General features: G+C 42.8%; 1 protein-coding gene across 2 annotated transcripts in view; it reads right to left on the bottom strand.

Annotated features, from left to right (window-relative positions):
- Positions 1-4,950: 4,950 nt before the first annotated feature.
- itpr3 (inositol 1,4,5-trisphosphate receptor, type 3) overlaps positions 4,951-13,196 on the bottom strand; it is an 84,590-nt gene continuing 76,344 nt past the window's right edge. For both annotated transcript variants that reach the window (XM_084014897.1, XM_084014898.1), the window contains exons 45-60: positions 12,997-13,107; positions 11,875-11,970; positions 11,676-11,777; positions 11,486-11,569; positions 11,039-11,152; positions 10,579-10,771; positions 10,256-10,375; positions 9,608-9,783; positions 9,215-9,379; positions 8,935-9,124; positions 8,629-8,736; positions 8,427-8,545; positions 8,061-8,226; positions 7,830-7,990; positions 7,499-7,660; positions 4,951-6,532 (exon numbers count right to left, since the gene is read on the bottom strand). In XM_084014897.1, coding sequence (XP_083871023.1) covers positions 6,416-6,532; positions 7,499-7,660; positions 7,830-7,990; positions 8,061-8,226; positions 8,427-8,545; positions 8,629-8,736; positions 8,935-9,124; positions 9,215-9,379; positions 9,608-9,783; positions 10,256-10,375; positions 10,579-10,771; positions 11,039-11,152; positions 11,486-11,569; positions 11,676-11,777; positions 11,875-11,970; positions 12,997-13,107 — 2,184 coding nt within the window. In that variant the 3' untranslated portion in view covers positions 4,951-6,415. The remainder of the gene's footprint in view (positions 6,533-7,498; positions 7,661-7,829; positions 7,991-8,060; positions 8,227-8,426; positions 8,546-8,628; positions 8,737-8,934; positions 9,125-9,214; positions 9,380-9,607; positions 9,784-10,255; positions 10,376-10,578; positions 10,772-11,038; positions 11,153-11,485; positions 11,570-11,675; positions 11,778-11,874; positions 11,971-12,996; positions 13,108-13,196) is intronic.

The following is a 13,196-nucleotide window of genomic DNA, read 5'->3' as shown; positions in this document are numbered from 1 at the left end:
ATCTGGACCCACAAGAGGTTCTTATAAACTCTCACAAGATAATTTGTACGGTAGCAAAAGACTTTTGAATTAGTTTTTTTAATTTGTCAATTTAAAAAGCGATTTTTCAAGCTGTTTGTCAGATCACTTAAGGAGCAAGCGTTGTGATGGTGTGTGTAGGCTACGTTATGTCGTTGCAGTGAAATAAAACCCCTCCTGCCGTCGCTGATAAGAGGACGTGTTGGTTTTTAACCACATTTTTTTGTTGCCGTGGCGTTTCCTCTCTGGTTGCTGTGGCGATGGCTGAGCCCTTAGTGACCCTTTGTGCTCAGAGGTGTTTTATAAATAAAGGTTTACTCCCAGTCTTAGTGCTGACGGCGCTACATATTTCTGTGTAAGCCCTCCATCCGTCTATCTGCTGGTCTGCCCCCCCCCCCCCCCCCCCCCCAGCTGTCTCACCCCTCTCAGCCTCTCTGGTCCTTCATCCCTTCATCCCTCCATAGGCTGACAGACGGGCAGGAGGACGACATGCTTGTTTCCACAGATCTTTAACTTTCTCTTGGAAAGGAACCAGATACCAGCTGACTGAATGACTCCCTCTCTGTTGTAATCCTTCACTTTCACTCGTCACCGACACCAGCCGTCATCTGGACAAAGAGCTTTTTATATTGATGGATTTAGATGATGGCCACAGTACACATTTAATTATATTAATACTCCTTTTAAAATGTTTCTCATTCGGACAAAAACCCCTAAAGAAGACCAAAAGGTTTACGAAATTATTTATTTATATAATACAGAAATATAATATAATACTATACAATACAGAAATATATTATATTAATATATGTAATACAGAAATATAACATAATATATACAATACAGGAATATAGTATAATAATATATATTATTATACTATATTCCTGTATTGTATATATTATATTATATATATTATATATATATATATATATATACATACAGTATATATACAATACAGACATTTTATATATTGATATTCATATTCTGTCTCTCTCACTCTCTCCAGTTGTCTCTCCAGTCTAAATCTCTGTAATCCCGGGTAATGTGTGTTGTTGTGTGAAGCCCCCCCCCCCCCGTAATAATACTAATAATCCCCCGTAGACCAGCAGCAAACATACCAGTGACTCACACCGGCCTTCTGTGAGAACTACTTTTCGACGTGGCTAGAAACCACGGAAAGGCGTGGCTGTTCCGTGGTCAACATGCCGGTTTCTGCCGGCTCAACACGGTTCCTTACGGAGACATGTATTTATAGTCTGTTTGGGTTGTTATCGTGTTGATGAGGGTGAACGCTGGTGGACGTTTAAGCCTCAGCAGTCTCTTAAATGAGTTTCTGTTGTTGGTTGTGAACAAAACGTTGAAAGTTGCCCCCCCCCCAGCAGGTGAGCCTGTAAGCTTCACCTGCCTTGCTGTATTTGGGTTTTTATTCTTTCAGCCCCGCCCCCTAAAGCATCCCCTGTTTTCTGGTCTGTTGGACTCTAAATGGACCATAATGTACTAAATGAACATCATGCTGGATTTTCTCATAGACTTCTATACAACCAGAGAGGAGTCGCCCCCTGGTGGCCAGCAGAGATAATGCAGATTTCTGCCCGGTCTGTCCTCAGAATCCGTCCCCTGGTCGTCTCATTCATCCAGCCGGCGTTCAGCATCATTTCTGATGTTAGATGTGCAGATTCTGGGAAGATGTCTTTGTAACATAGCCGTGTAGTTCGACCTCTGACCTCTATGATTGTGGAAACGATGGCTGCGCTGATTGTCGTCTGATCCCATCTCGGACTGTGACGAACGGCGATTCGGCATCTGATAAGCCTTCAGATACACGGATCTATTCCTGATGGGCCGCTAAGTTTAAACACCACAGCAGCCTTCATATACGTGAGGAGATCGTTGTGAAAACACGAATAAAACACACACACACACACACACACACACACACACACACACACACCGCACACTCATTCACACTCACTCCGCTTCTGCACTGTGTTAACACTGTAATCCATCACAACTTGAGCCGGACCCCACACACACACCTGTCATACCAACCTCAGCTGTGTCTCTCTCTCTCTCTCACACACACACACACACACACACACACACACACACACACACACACACACACACACACACACACACACACACACACACACACACAGAACAATAGGCTATAAACTAGTTTTAGTTGAACATCAGAGAGACGCCAAGTGGACCCTCACTTAGCCCCCTCAATCCCCCGGCTGCCACTCAGAATGACACTAATGCTGTTGACACACACACACACACACACACACAGTAGCCCATATTACACACACAGCATCAGGTAGTTGATTTAAATCTGATATCCGGATGATCACTTACCCCAAATCCCAAATTAAACTGTGTAACTTAAAATAATTCACATAAAACAATAAGAATATCCCACATTTACTGCCAGGCGACGTAGAGATTTAACATCGTGAATCAAGCTGGCAATGTGATTGCAATTCACAATATGATCCAGATAATCATCAAAATATGCCTAAAACCCTTAAAATGGCAGAAAATGTGTTGCTATTTATGAATGAGGGTATTGGTTAATTACTGAAACTGTTACACACTGTTCCTTCCTGGATCCTGATCCTGGACCTGCACGCGGTGCAGTTCCTCTGCCCCCTAGTGGCCACTCAAGAGAAAAAAACGCAGGTTTTAATATACAGCAGCTCTCAACTATGATAGTTAGCAGATCTCCCTCTAAACATCACACACACTCGTAGGACTCAGAGATCCAGACCACAACACGAGTCCCTTCCACAGAAGCACCTTTGTGTTTGTGACTCAACGAGAGAGCAGCTGCTGCAGCTCCGACCAGAACAGCTGGAGCTGCATGTCAACCAGGCTCCACAGCAAAGCCCCCAGATCCCACCGAGGGACACACACATGCACATGCACACTCACACACATGCACACACACGCACACACACACATGGACTATAGGTACCATCGACTATGAGATCACCTGTTCTAATGGAAACCTGGTAGAGAGCAATGCATCGTATCTACAGGTCACACACACACACACACACACACACACACAGATAACATCGGATAAAACACACAGTGATAGCAGGATGAGTTGAGAACAATAAACCCTATTTATAGACCATCATTCACACACAAACACGTTAATCTCACTGTGTGTGTGTGTGTGTGTGTGTGTGTGTGATGTATTTTTGTTATGTAGTTGTGTTCATGCACAAAAAAAGTTGGTACGAATTGCAAACAAACATGTTGATGGTGTTTAGGGTAATAAATAAAAAATCCAAAAATGCAAGTCATAAGCTGATTTCTTTATACTTGTAATAAGCATTAAATAGATAAAAATAAGTCACAAAAGTCCTTTTTTGACATAATATACTATTATACTATACTGCTATACTACTACTATACTTTTTCATTATTTTTTTCATGACTTTTTTGTATGTTTTTTTCATTATTTTTTCATTATTTTTTTTGTGATTTTTTTCATTATTTTTTCATTACTTTTTGTTCATAACTTTTTTTCATTACTTTTTTCCACAACTTTTTTCCTGACTTTTTCGTACGTTTTTTCATAACTTTTTTTACGTACATTTTTTTCATTACTTTTTCTCATGATTTTCTTTCATTACTTTTTTCGTACGTTTTTTTCATTAATTTTTTCATGATTCTTTTCATGACTTTTTTCCATAACTTTTTTCATGACTTTTTTTCATGATTTTCTTTCATTACTTTTTTGTACGTTTTTTTCATTAATCTTTTCGTGACTTTTTTACGTACGTTTTTTTCATTACTTTTGTCCATGACTTTTTCATGATTTGTTTTCATTACTTTTTTCCATAACTTTTTTCATTACTTTTTTTCATTACTTTTTTCGTTTTTTTCATTACTTTTTTCGTACGTTTTTTTCAAGACTATTTTCATTACTTTTTTCCATTAGTTTTAAAGACTTTTTTCCTGAACGTTTTTTTCATGTACGTTTTTTCATTACTTTTTTCCATAATTTTTTGCTTGACTATTTTTCATTACTTTTCGCAACTTTTTTCATTACTTTTTTTCGTGACTTCTTTCATGATTTTTTTTCATTACTTTTTCACATTGTGTACTTTTTTTATTACTTTTTTCGTGAGTTTTCTTGTGACCTTTTTCATGACTTCATAACTTTTTTCATGGCTTTTTTCACAACTTTTTTAATGACTTTCTTTCATGACTTTTTGACATACAATTACTTTTTTCACGACTTTTTGACATAAAAAAGAGTAAAATAAGAAAAAATGCATTGTATATCAAAAAGTCATGAAAAAAAAGCCATGACAAGTCATGAAAAAAAACATGACAAAAGTCATGAAAAAAAGTCATAAAAAAAAGTCCTGATAAGAAGTTGCAAGAAAAAGGAATGAAAAAAAAGTTGTGAAAAAAAAAGTCCTGATAAAAAATTGCAAAAAAAAAGTAATGGAAAAAATCCATTGTATGTCATGAAAAAATTCCAGAAAAAAAATCACACAAAAAAGTTATGAAAAAGCAATGGAAAAAGCCATGAAAAAATTAATGAACAGTAATTAAAAAAAATGTCACGAAAAAAAGAAATGAAAAAAGTACTGAAAAAATTTGCAAAAAAAAAGTAATGAAAAATTTGCGAAAAAAGTCATGAAAAAAAGCCATGACATAACTTTTTTCATGAATTTTCATAACTTTTTGACATACAACTTTTTCATGACTTTTTGAAATACAATGACTTTTTCATTACTTTTCATAACATTTTTCATTACTTTTTTGACATACAATGACTTTTTTATCCCGTTTTTAAGGACAGTAAAGTAGTTCGGCGTACCAGTTAATTCTAATCTTTGAGTTTTGCATTGACAGTATGCATTGAAGGCAGCTCACTTAAACAAAACAAAAAACCCATTTTGTTCTTCATATATTTAATATTTAATTTCTTTGAAGATGTGTCCTCTTCATCACAATGTCGTCGTCCCCTCTCTGTACCCGTCTTTTGTCATTGAAAAGAAAAATTAAATGTTATCTGGTCATAAACTTGCAGTTTTGCTAAAAGCAGCTCACTAATAATCCAGTGTCTGTACTGAGCTAATTACAGTGTTAAAAACAAACAGCTGCTCTCTCCATAAATACATCACTATTAAACCATAATAATAATAATAATAATAACAATATCACTTTAAAACCACAATTCCCCCAAACTTTACAATAAAAGCACACAACTAGGTTCAACTCACTTTACATTTAAAAAATGACATTACTGAAATAGTTAATTCTGTCGTCAGCATATAAATGCCGCACATCGTTTAAGTTTCCCCAAAATGACTAAAGTGAGTTTGTGCTCGTTGTCCTCGGAGCATTCACAGAAACGTTCTGGCACGTTTCTATTTCACTGAAGAGCTTGTAGCGGTCCAACCAGGAAGTCTGGGATCCTTCCATTCTCTCTACATTTCCAAAGTGCTTTTGGCTGCTCAGTTTTCCGTTTGTGTAGAAAATATTTTGCATGTTTGTTATAAATTTACGGACTGCAGGTTGATTGCTGCCAAGTTATTTAGATGTGGAGGCAAACTTGAGATCTTGTTTGTCTGAAGGCATTTGAACTTTTCTGCTGAGGAACATCATTAGCACTAATAACTCTGGAGCAAACAGCAGATGATGCAAAATCATGTTCAGTATTTATTAAATTCATGAATTAATTCCACTACACATTAAGTCTTTAAGGCTTTGTGGGGATTATTTTTCTATTTTACTTGAATTTCTGATTGTTTTTTTAAAGTTGCTTTTTTTAATATTTTGTGGTTTGTTGTGTTTTCTTGGGACCATGTTGGAAATAAGCGTTTTCACTTTAACATGTTATCCTTTCTGTATTTTTGTTTCTTTATCTGATGATCCATGAATTAAAAAAATGTAAATAAAACAATTCAAATCACATTAAAAATTGGACCTGAATATTTTTTTGTTTTCCTATCAGGGCTTCTGTATAAACCATAAATCACACCAGTTAATATTTCAACTGTAAGTTTGAGTATTTAGCTCGTTTACCGATTCTTGGTAATTATTAGTTGATTTTTAAAAACTGTCTGTTTTAATTTGAGTTATTTCCGGGTTGATCTTCAGAAAACATAATTGCTCATATTCAACACATTTCTGTTGCCTTTTTAAATCAAAGTGTCGACGTTGTGAACAACACGTTTAAATGGATCAAACTGAACGCAGCCCAGACAGAAACGGGAGATTCACTAAAAACTACCAAAGAAATGTTTTAAGTGAGAAACACATCAGCTTGTTTTGTCTTTCTAGTGTTTGTCTGGATGAGAACCAATGAGACGGTTTCTCCCCGGAGTTCCATCAGTCCAGCTGACTCTAACGAGCGGCCTCGTTATGTTTTGTACATCTGGTTGTTTCCTCCGGCGGCGCTCGGCGGCAGCGCGGCGCTCGCTCCGGCCTGGACGTCCACGAAGCCCATCCTCTGCCTCCGCTTCCTCTGCTCCGTCATCTACAGCAAACAGGAAGTCCAGGCTTCACTCAGACGTCACAACACTTTACATTTTCATTTTAAATTTCCTTTCAAAACTGTAAAGTGGGTACGACCAAAAAAAGTGTTTGTGTTTGTGGTGTAAAATTATGGAACAGCTTGAATGAAGAACTCAAGCAATGTCCAAACTTGTTACAGTTCAAAAATAAATATAATAAAATGATTTCTTCAGGGTAACGTAAAGTAGAAATCTAGTGTTTTATTCTTAGGATGGACACAGGTGGAAAGCTGGTTTATGTAGTTAATGTGTTTCGGAATAGGAGGACCAGAAAAGCATAGTAATTCTTCCTTTTCCAACATTTATTTACACATTTATGTTGTTTATTTGTTTGCTATCTTGTTTTTGCTGTTCTTTAAAATCTATTTCATTGATTATTACTTTTTTTTAAATGTTCTAAATCCTCATATTTTATTCGCATTTCTACATCACAACTTCTCAACATAATATTAAACAAACAGGAAGATTTGTATTTGCTGTAGGTTGTATTCATATTAAGGTGTATTTTTGGACATATTTTAAATTTTGTAAGAAATAAAAGTTTGGGATCAAATAATTTTGGGGACCCCCTGGATTAATTCTGCGGACCCCCTAGGGGTTCCAGACCCCAGGTTGAAGATCTCTCTACTAAAGCATGACATGCAATGTTCTTCCTTCCTCTTCTTGTGTGTTTAATGCACATATTTGTGTTTTTATTTACTTGTACTCTGCATATATTTATAATTATCTACATAACTTTCTTATTATTTTAAATAGTCCTTTATTGTTTCTTTATGCTTATATATAAGAGCAACTGTAACAGGGATCCATAAGGTGTTTCTGATATTTCGTGGTTGGTGAACCGGCGCCACCAAGTGGACTCCCCAGTCTCATTGTGTTCCAGTCAGCCACCTGGTGGTGAAAAGGAGTATGGCGGCGTGTCCTCCTACCTGCTCTTTGAGCTCCGTCAGCTGAGTGGTCAGCGTCATCACCACCCTCATCGTCGCCGCCAGTTTGTCCTGCAGGATCCTCATCTCGTTCTGCTCGCCGTCTCCGTCGACGACCACCAGCGACATCGCCTGCATCCGTGGAAACCAGTCCAGGTTGTTGTTCTGGAACAGAAGAAGTGATTACCGGGTTTAACTCTGCTTTGTCTCGCTGGTGGGATCGTTGTGTTTCTTCGTATGGTTTACTTTGATCATGTGTTTCTACAGGTGGTTTTACTTTGATCATGTGTTTCTACGGGTTTACTTTGATCATGTGTTTCTACGGGTGGTTTACTTTGATCATGTGAGCCACGTAGCTCTCGGGTCCCGTGTAGTCCGTCTTGTTCTTCTCGCGGACCAGCACAATGAAGTACAGGTAGTTCCAGATGTTGTGCTCCAGCTTGATGTGCTCCTCGAACGACACCGTCTTGTTGTCGAACTTGTCTCGCTCCAGACCTGAACAACAAACACAAAAGGTCAGAAGGGGGTTGAACCGCGTCGTCGTGGCGACGGCGTTGGTACCCACCGCAGATGAAGCAGGTGGTCTTCAGGACTTCCTCCTTCTTCTGCTTCTCGCTCCTCAGGTCGGCGAACGTGTCGATGATGACGCCAAAGATCAGGTTGAGAACGATGATGATGACGATGAAGTAGAAGAGCAGATCGTAGACCACACGGGCCGCAAACAAGGGCTCCTACACACACACACACACACACACACACATTAATAACAATATAAAAAGTTCTCCCAGAAGCCCCGGCGGTGAAGCTCTGCAGTATTTTTGCCTTTTTCATACTTTGATTCATAAAGCATAACTTTCTATCTCGCAGACGTGTGCAGTATTATTGGATGGACACAGTGTGTGTATATTTGTGTGTGTGTATGCTGGTTTACATTCTTGGACGGCTTGCGGAGGACGTCTCCGACCCCCCCTCCGTTCCTGAGTCCGTGGTTCAGCACGGTGACGATGCACATCAGCAGCGTGTCGCAGGCTCGCTCCGAGGTCGGCTCCTCTGAAACACACGCCGCCGTGGTCAGGTGGTTTCTGTCACTCCGATGATGAGGCTCTGAACTTACAGGACGGCGTCCTCCTTACCTGCCTCGTCCTCAGAGACCCGGACACCGTCGGGCTCCGCGGTGCAGGTGACGCCGTCAGCTGTACACGACTTGAGGAAATCCTGAGAGGCTTCACTCTGCTGAGGAGCTGAAGGACAACGACGACAAGGATCAGACACCGAGCACCTGATGATGTCATGAACCCAGACAGGAAGTGGCCTCTCAGGTCCTCCCCCTATCTCTTAGGCTGAGGCACCCCACGGTCACAATATCACAAAAATAATGTAAAACTAAATAATAATTAAGTTTATAAAAAAAGAAGAAGAAATAGGAGATTAACGGTTACCGGCGGCGATCTGTGCCAGCGGGTCGACCTCCATGATGAAGTCCTCCTTCAGGCAGAGGAAGCCGACGATGGAGAAGAGGTAGACGAGGATGAGGGCGAGCAGCGCCGTCAGCAGGATGGAGCGGCCGTTACGAGTCACGCTCTTTATGACGTTGAACAGAGTCTCCTCCCGGTAGATCAGGTCAAACAGCTGGCAGACAGACAGGCAAGCAGACAGACAGGTCAGAGAGACATCATTGTGAGAGCGGTGGTGGTGGAGGTGGGTGGAGGACGTGTTTACCAGGATGCTGTAGAAGAGCTCGTGGACGAACAGGCCCAGGGTGGAGGTGAGGACGTAGGCCAGGTGGTACAGGAACTCCACGTCCATCACCATGGCCTTGTATCCCATAATAAACGTCCCGTTGTTGCCCACGAAGCTCACCACGAACACCACCTTGTTGATCAGCTGCAGGGGAAGGTAACCATGACAACCACGTCACCGTCGTCTCCACTTATGTCACATGAGTTTAGACTTATTGCATTAATATCAACGTGCTGAATTTATTCTGGGGACTTGAAAGTGTAAAATATTTCCCGTGTCTAATCTGTAATGAGTGTGATGGAGGTTGCCGTGTTGCTGTGTGTCTAGTCTATGAGTGTGATGGAGGTTGCCGTGTTGCCTGCAGGGACTGACGTTGAGGGAGCCCAGCAGGATGAGCGTGTTGCCGATGCCCAGGTGGTAGATGGACCGGAGGATCAGAGCGATGGTGAGGGGCTGCAGGCCGTAACGCTGAGAGAACAGACCCAGAACGGAGAGACCGGTCAGGATCCAGAACAGCATCAGGAGCAGGGAGTCGTCGATCGCTCCAACTGCGGTGGGGGGGGGGGGGGGGGGGGGGGGGGGGTTCACAGAACAGCCCCAAAGTCCAGTCAGTAGTGATAGTAGTACTAGTAGTTTTACTGCAGTAACCAGGTATCTGACATCATATTCCTGTAGCAGTAGTGTTACAACCATCAGCAGTAGTACTTCTACCATCAGCAGTAGTACTAACACCATCAGCAGTAATACTTCTACCATCAGCAGTAGCACTAACACCATCAGCAGTAGTACTTCTACCATCAGCAGTAGTACTAACACCATCAGCAGTAGTACTTCTACCATCAGCAGTAGTACTAACACCATCAGCAGTAATACTTCTACCATCAGCAGTAGCACTAACACCATCAGCAGTAGTACTTCTACCATCAGCAGTAGTACTAACACCATCAGCAGTAGTACTTCTACCATCAGCAGTAGTACTAACACCATCAGCAGTAATACTTCTACCATCAGCAGTAGTACCTTGTCCTGAAGCGTACGGGTAGAAGAAGGCGATGATGAGGTTGATGAAGACGGCGAGGTTGAAGGAGATGGTTCCCCACAGAGACATCCTCCTGGAGAACCAGTACAACACTGGCATACCTGCACACACACACACACACACACACACACACACACACACACACACACACACACACACACACACACACACACACACACACACACACACACACACACACACACACACAATGTTAGGGAAGCCAGTTGTGTCAGCTGACCATCTTACACAGATTTTCCCTTCGACAAAGCCCCAATTATAGTGTGTGTGTGTGTGTGTGTCTCACTCCTCAGCTTCTTCTGCCACTCCATCTCTCCGTGCAGGAAGGAGGATTGTTCAAAGAAGTGCGTGACCTTTGACCCCTGCTCGTCCTGCTCCGTGGTGTTGAAGACCCGGTTCTTGGACTCCTCCGTCAGGAACTCACAGATGGGATGAACCGGGAACACGATCTGCTCCATGCTGCGGTCGTCACGGACGATCTGGAGGAGTCACGTTATCGCCATGGATACCACGTTTATCTCTTTACGTTTACATAATAATCTGGATTTATTCTGCCTCAATGACTGTATTATTGTATTCATTTCTTTTTCTGCTTTTTGATTATTATGATGTCAGAAATATGAGGTTGCACTGAGAGCAACAAGCCTGTTTAATAAGGATGATGAATATAAAGCTGAAGAGGTGTCATCAGTAGCAGTAGTACTAGTATAGTAGTAGTAGTAGTATAGTAGTACTAGTACCAGTACCTCGATCTGTGAGGTGAGCAGGTCGTAGTACTCCAGCGGGTCTTGTTCCACTACGACAGCTGGAGCCGTGGACTTCAACATCTGGGACAGAGGACGGTTGTTCAGGTTGTTCAACTGCAGACGGAGAAACACCAGGTCAACACAGACGGGTGGATGACAGACAGGTTGGCTGATAGTGTTGATAGACGGGTGGATGACAGATGGGTGGAGGACAGATGAGTGGAGTGATGACAGACGGCTGGAGTGATGACAGACGGGTGGAGGACAGACAGGTTGATGACAGACAGGTGGATGACAGACGGGTGGAGGACAGACAGGTGGATGTATGACAGACAGGTGGATGACAGACAGGTTGAGTGATGACAGACGGGTGGGAGACAGATGGGTGCATGACAGATGGGTGGAGGACAGACGGGTGGAGGACAGACGGGTGGAGGGATACTGTACCATGGAGGAGATCCCCTCGTCGCCCTCTTTGCTGTTCTTAGGAGGTTTCAGTAGGTTCTGCAGGACCTTGTTGTGTCTGGCCAGCTTTCAACAAACAAACAAACAAACAGACTCGTCAACAGAACTACGCTTCCTGTCAGCTGATCCCAGAAGGAGCCGGGCGGCCAATGAGGAGCTTGTGTTTGGTCACCTGCTGAGCCAGGATGTAGATGTTGTGTCCCACCTCGCGGGGGGAGACCTCCCCCGCCTCACACTCGCTGTCCTGTTGGTAGGCCTTCTTTATCACCTCCACCTGCACACACACACACACACACACACACACACCTGTGTCACGTCCCGGCCTCTAGCAGCACCCCCTGAATCCCCGAGTCCACCGAGGAGGGTCCTACCAGCTCTCGGGGTCGCAGGTTGAACAGGATCCTCTCTGCATTCTCGCTGTCATGACGACTTTCCATCAGAGCCAACAGCAGCTTGGAGGCGTTGTCCTGGCAACGGGGAAGAAAAAAAAACAGACGTCTTCACATTCATGCGTCTCTGAAGAGCTCCCGTCTGTTTGGAGTTAGAGCTGTACGGCAGCTTTGTCTTCCCCCTCTGGCAGGGAGAGGAATTACACAAACACCGGCCACAGCTTTTCATTCTATTTCATCAGCATCCGTCCATCGTCTACCACTTTATCCTGTATTCAGGGTGGCGGGGGGCTAGACCCCGTCCCAGCTATCATTGGGCAAAGGTGGGGTTCACCTGGACAGGTAACCAGTCTATCACAGCGCTGACATGTAGAGACAGACAGGTAACCAGTCTATCACAGGGAGACATGTAGAGACAGACAGGTAACCAGTCTATCACAGGGAGACATGTAGAGACAGACAGGTAACCAGTCTATCACAGGGCTGACATGTAGAGACAGACAGGTAACCGTTCTATCACAGGCTGACATGTAGAGACAGACAGGTAACCAGTCTATCACAGGGCTGACATGTAGAGACAGACAGGTAACCAGTCTATCACAGGGAGACATGTAGAGACAGACAGGTAACCAGTCTATCACAGGGCTGACATGTAGAGACAGACAGGTAACCAGTCTATCACAGGGAGACATGTAGAGACAGACAGGTAACCAGTCTATCACAGGGCTGACATGTAGAGACAGACAGGTAACCAGTCTATCACAGGGAGACATGTAGAGACAGACGGGTAACCAGTCTATCACAGGGAGACATGTAGAGACAGACAGGTAACCAGTCTATCACAGGGAGACATGTAGAGACAGACAGGTAACCAGTCTATCACAGGGAGACATGTAGAGACAGACAGGTCTACACGACCATGCAGCCTCTATTTCATCACCTTTTCATCATTTTATTCTGTTGTTTTCAGCGTCGACTCTTCCTTCCGTCTTATCTACAGCTCATCGGTGAATCTGGGAAGCACGTCGACGTGCACTAACCTACGACAGCTGCTAATAAAATACAGTTTGATCGATTGATCGGTTGAGCGATCGATGAACGAACCTTCAGCTGCAGCACCATCTCCATCCGATACCGACATAGAGGACTGATGTCGTTCAGGATCAGAGCCGTGATGATGTCGATGCCGTTGGACTCGTGGGTCACGATGCAGGTCTGCAACACACACACACACACACACACACACGTTAGTCCATGTCCACAGAGGGTCTACCTGCCTCCATAGGTCCTTTTAGTGGGCCGGT

This window comes from Eutrigla gurnardus (assembly GCF_963514095.1).
Source record: "Eutrigla gurnardus genome assembly, chromosome: 8".
Lineage (NCBI taxonomy): Eukaryota > Metazoa > Chordata > Actinopteri > Perciformes > Triglidae > Eutrigla > Eutrigla gurnardus.
Note: the sequence above shows the minus strand (reverse complement) of the source record. Positions and strands in the feature narration are given on the sequence as shown.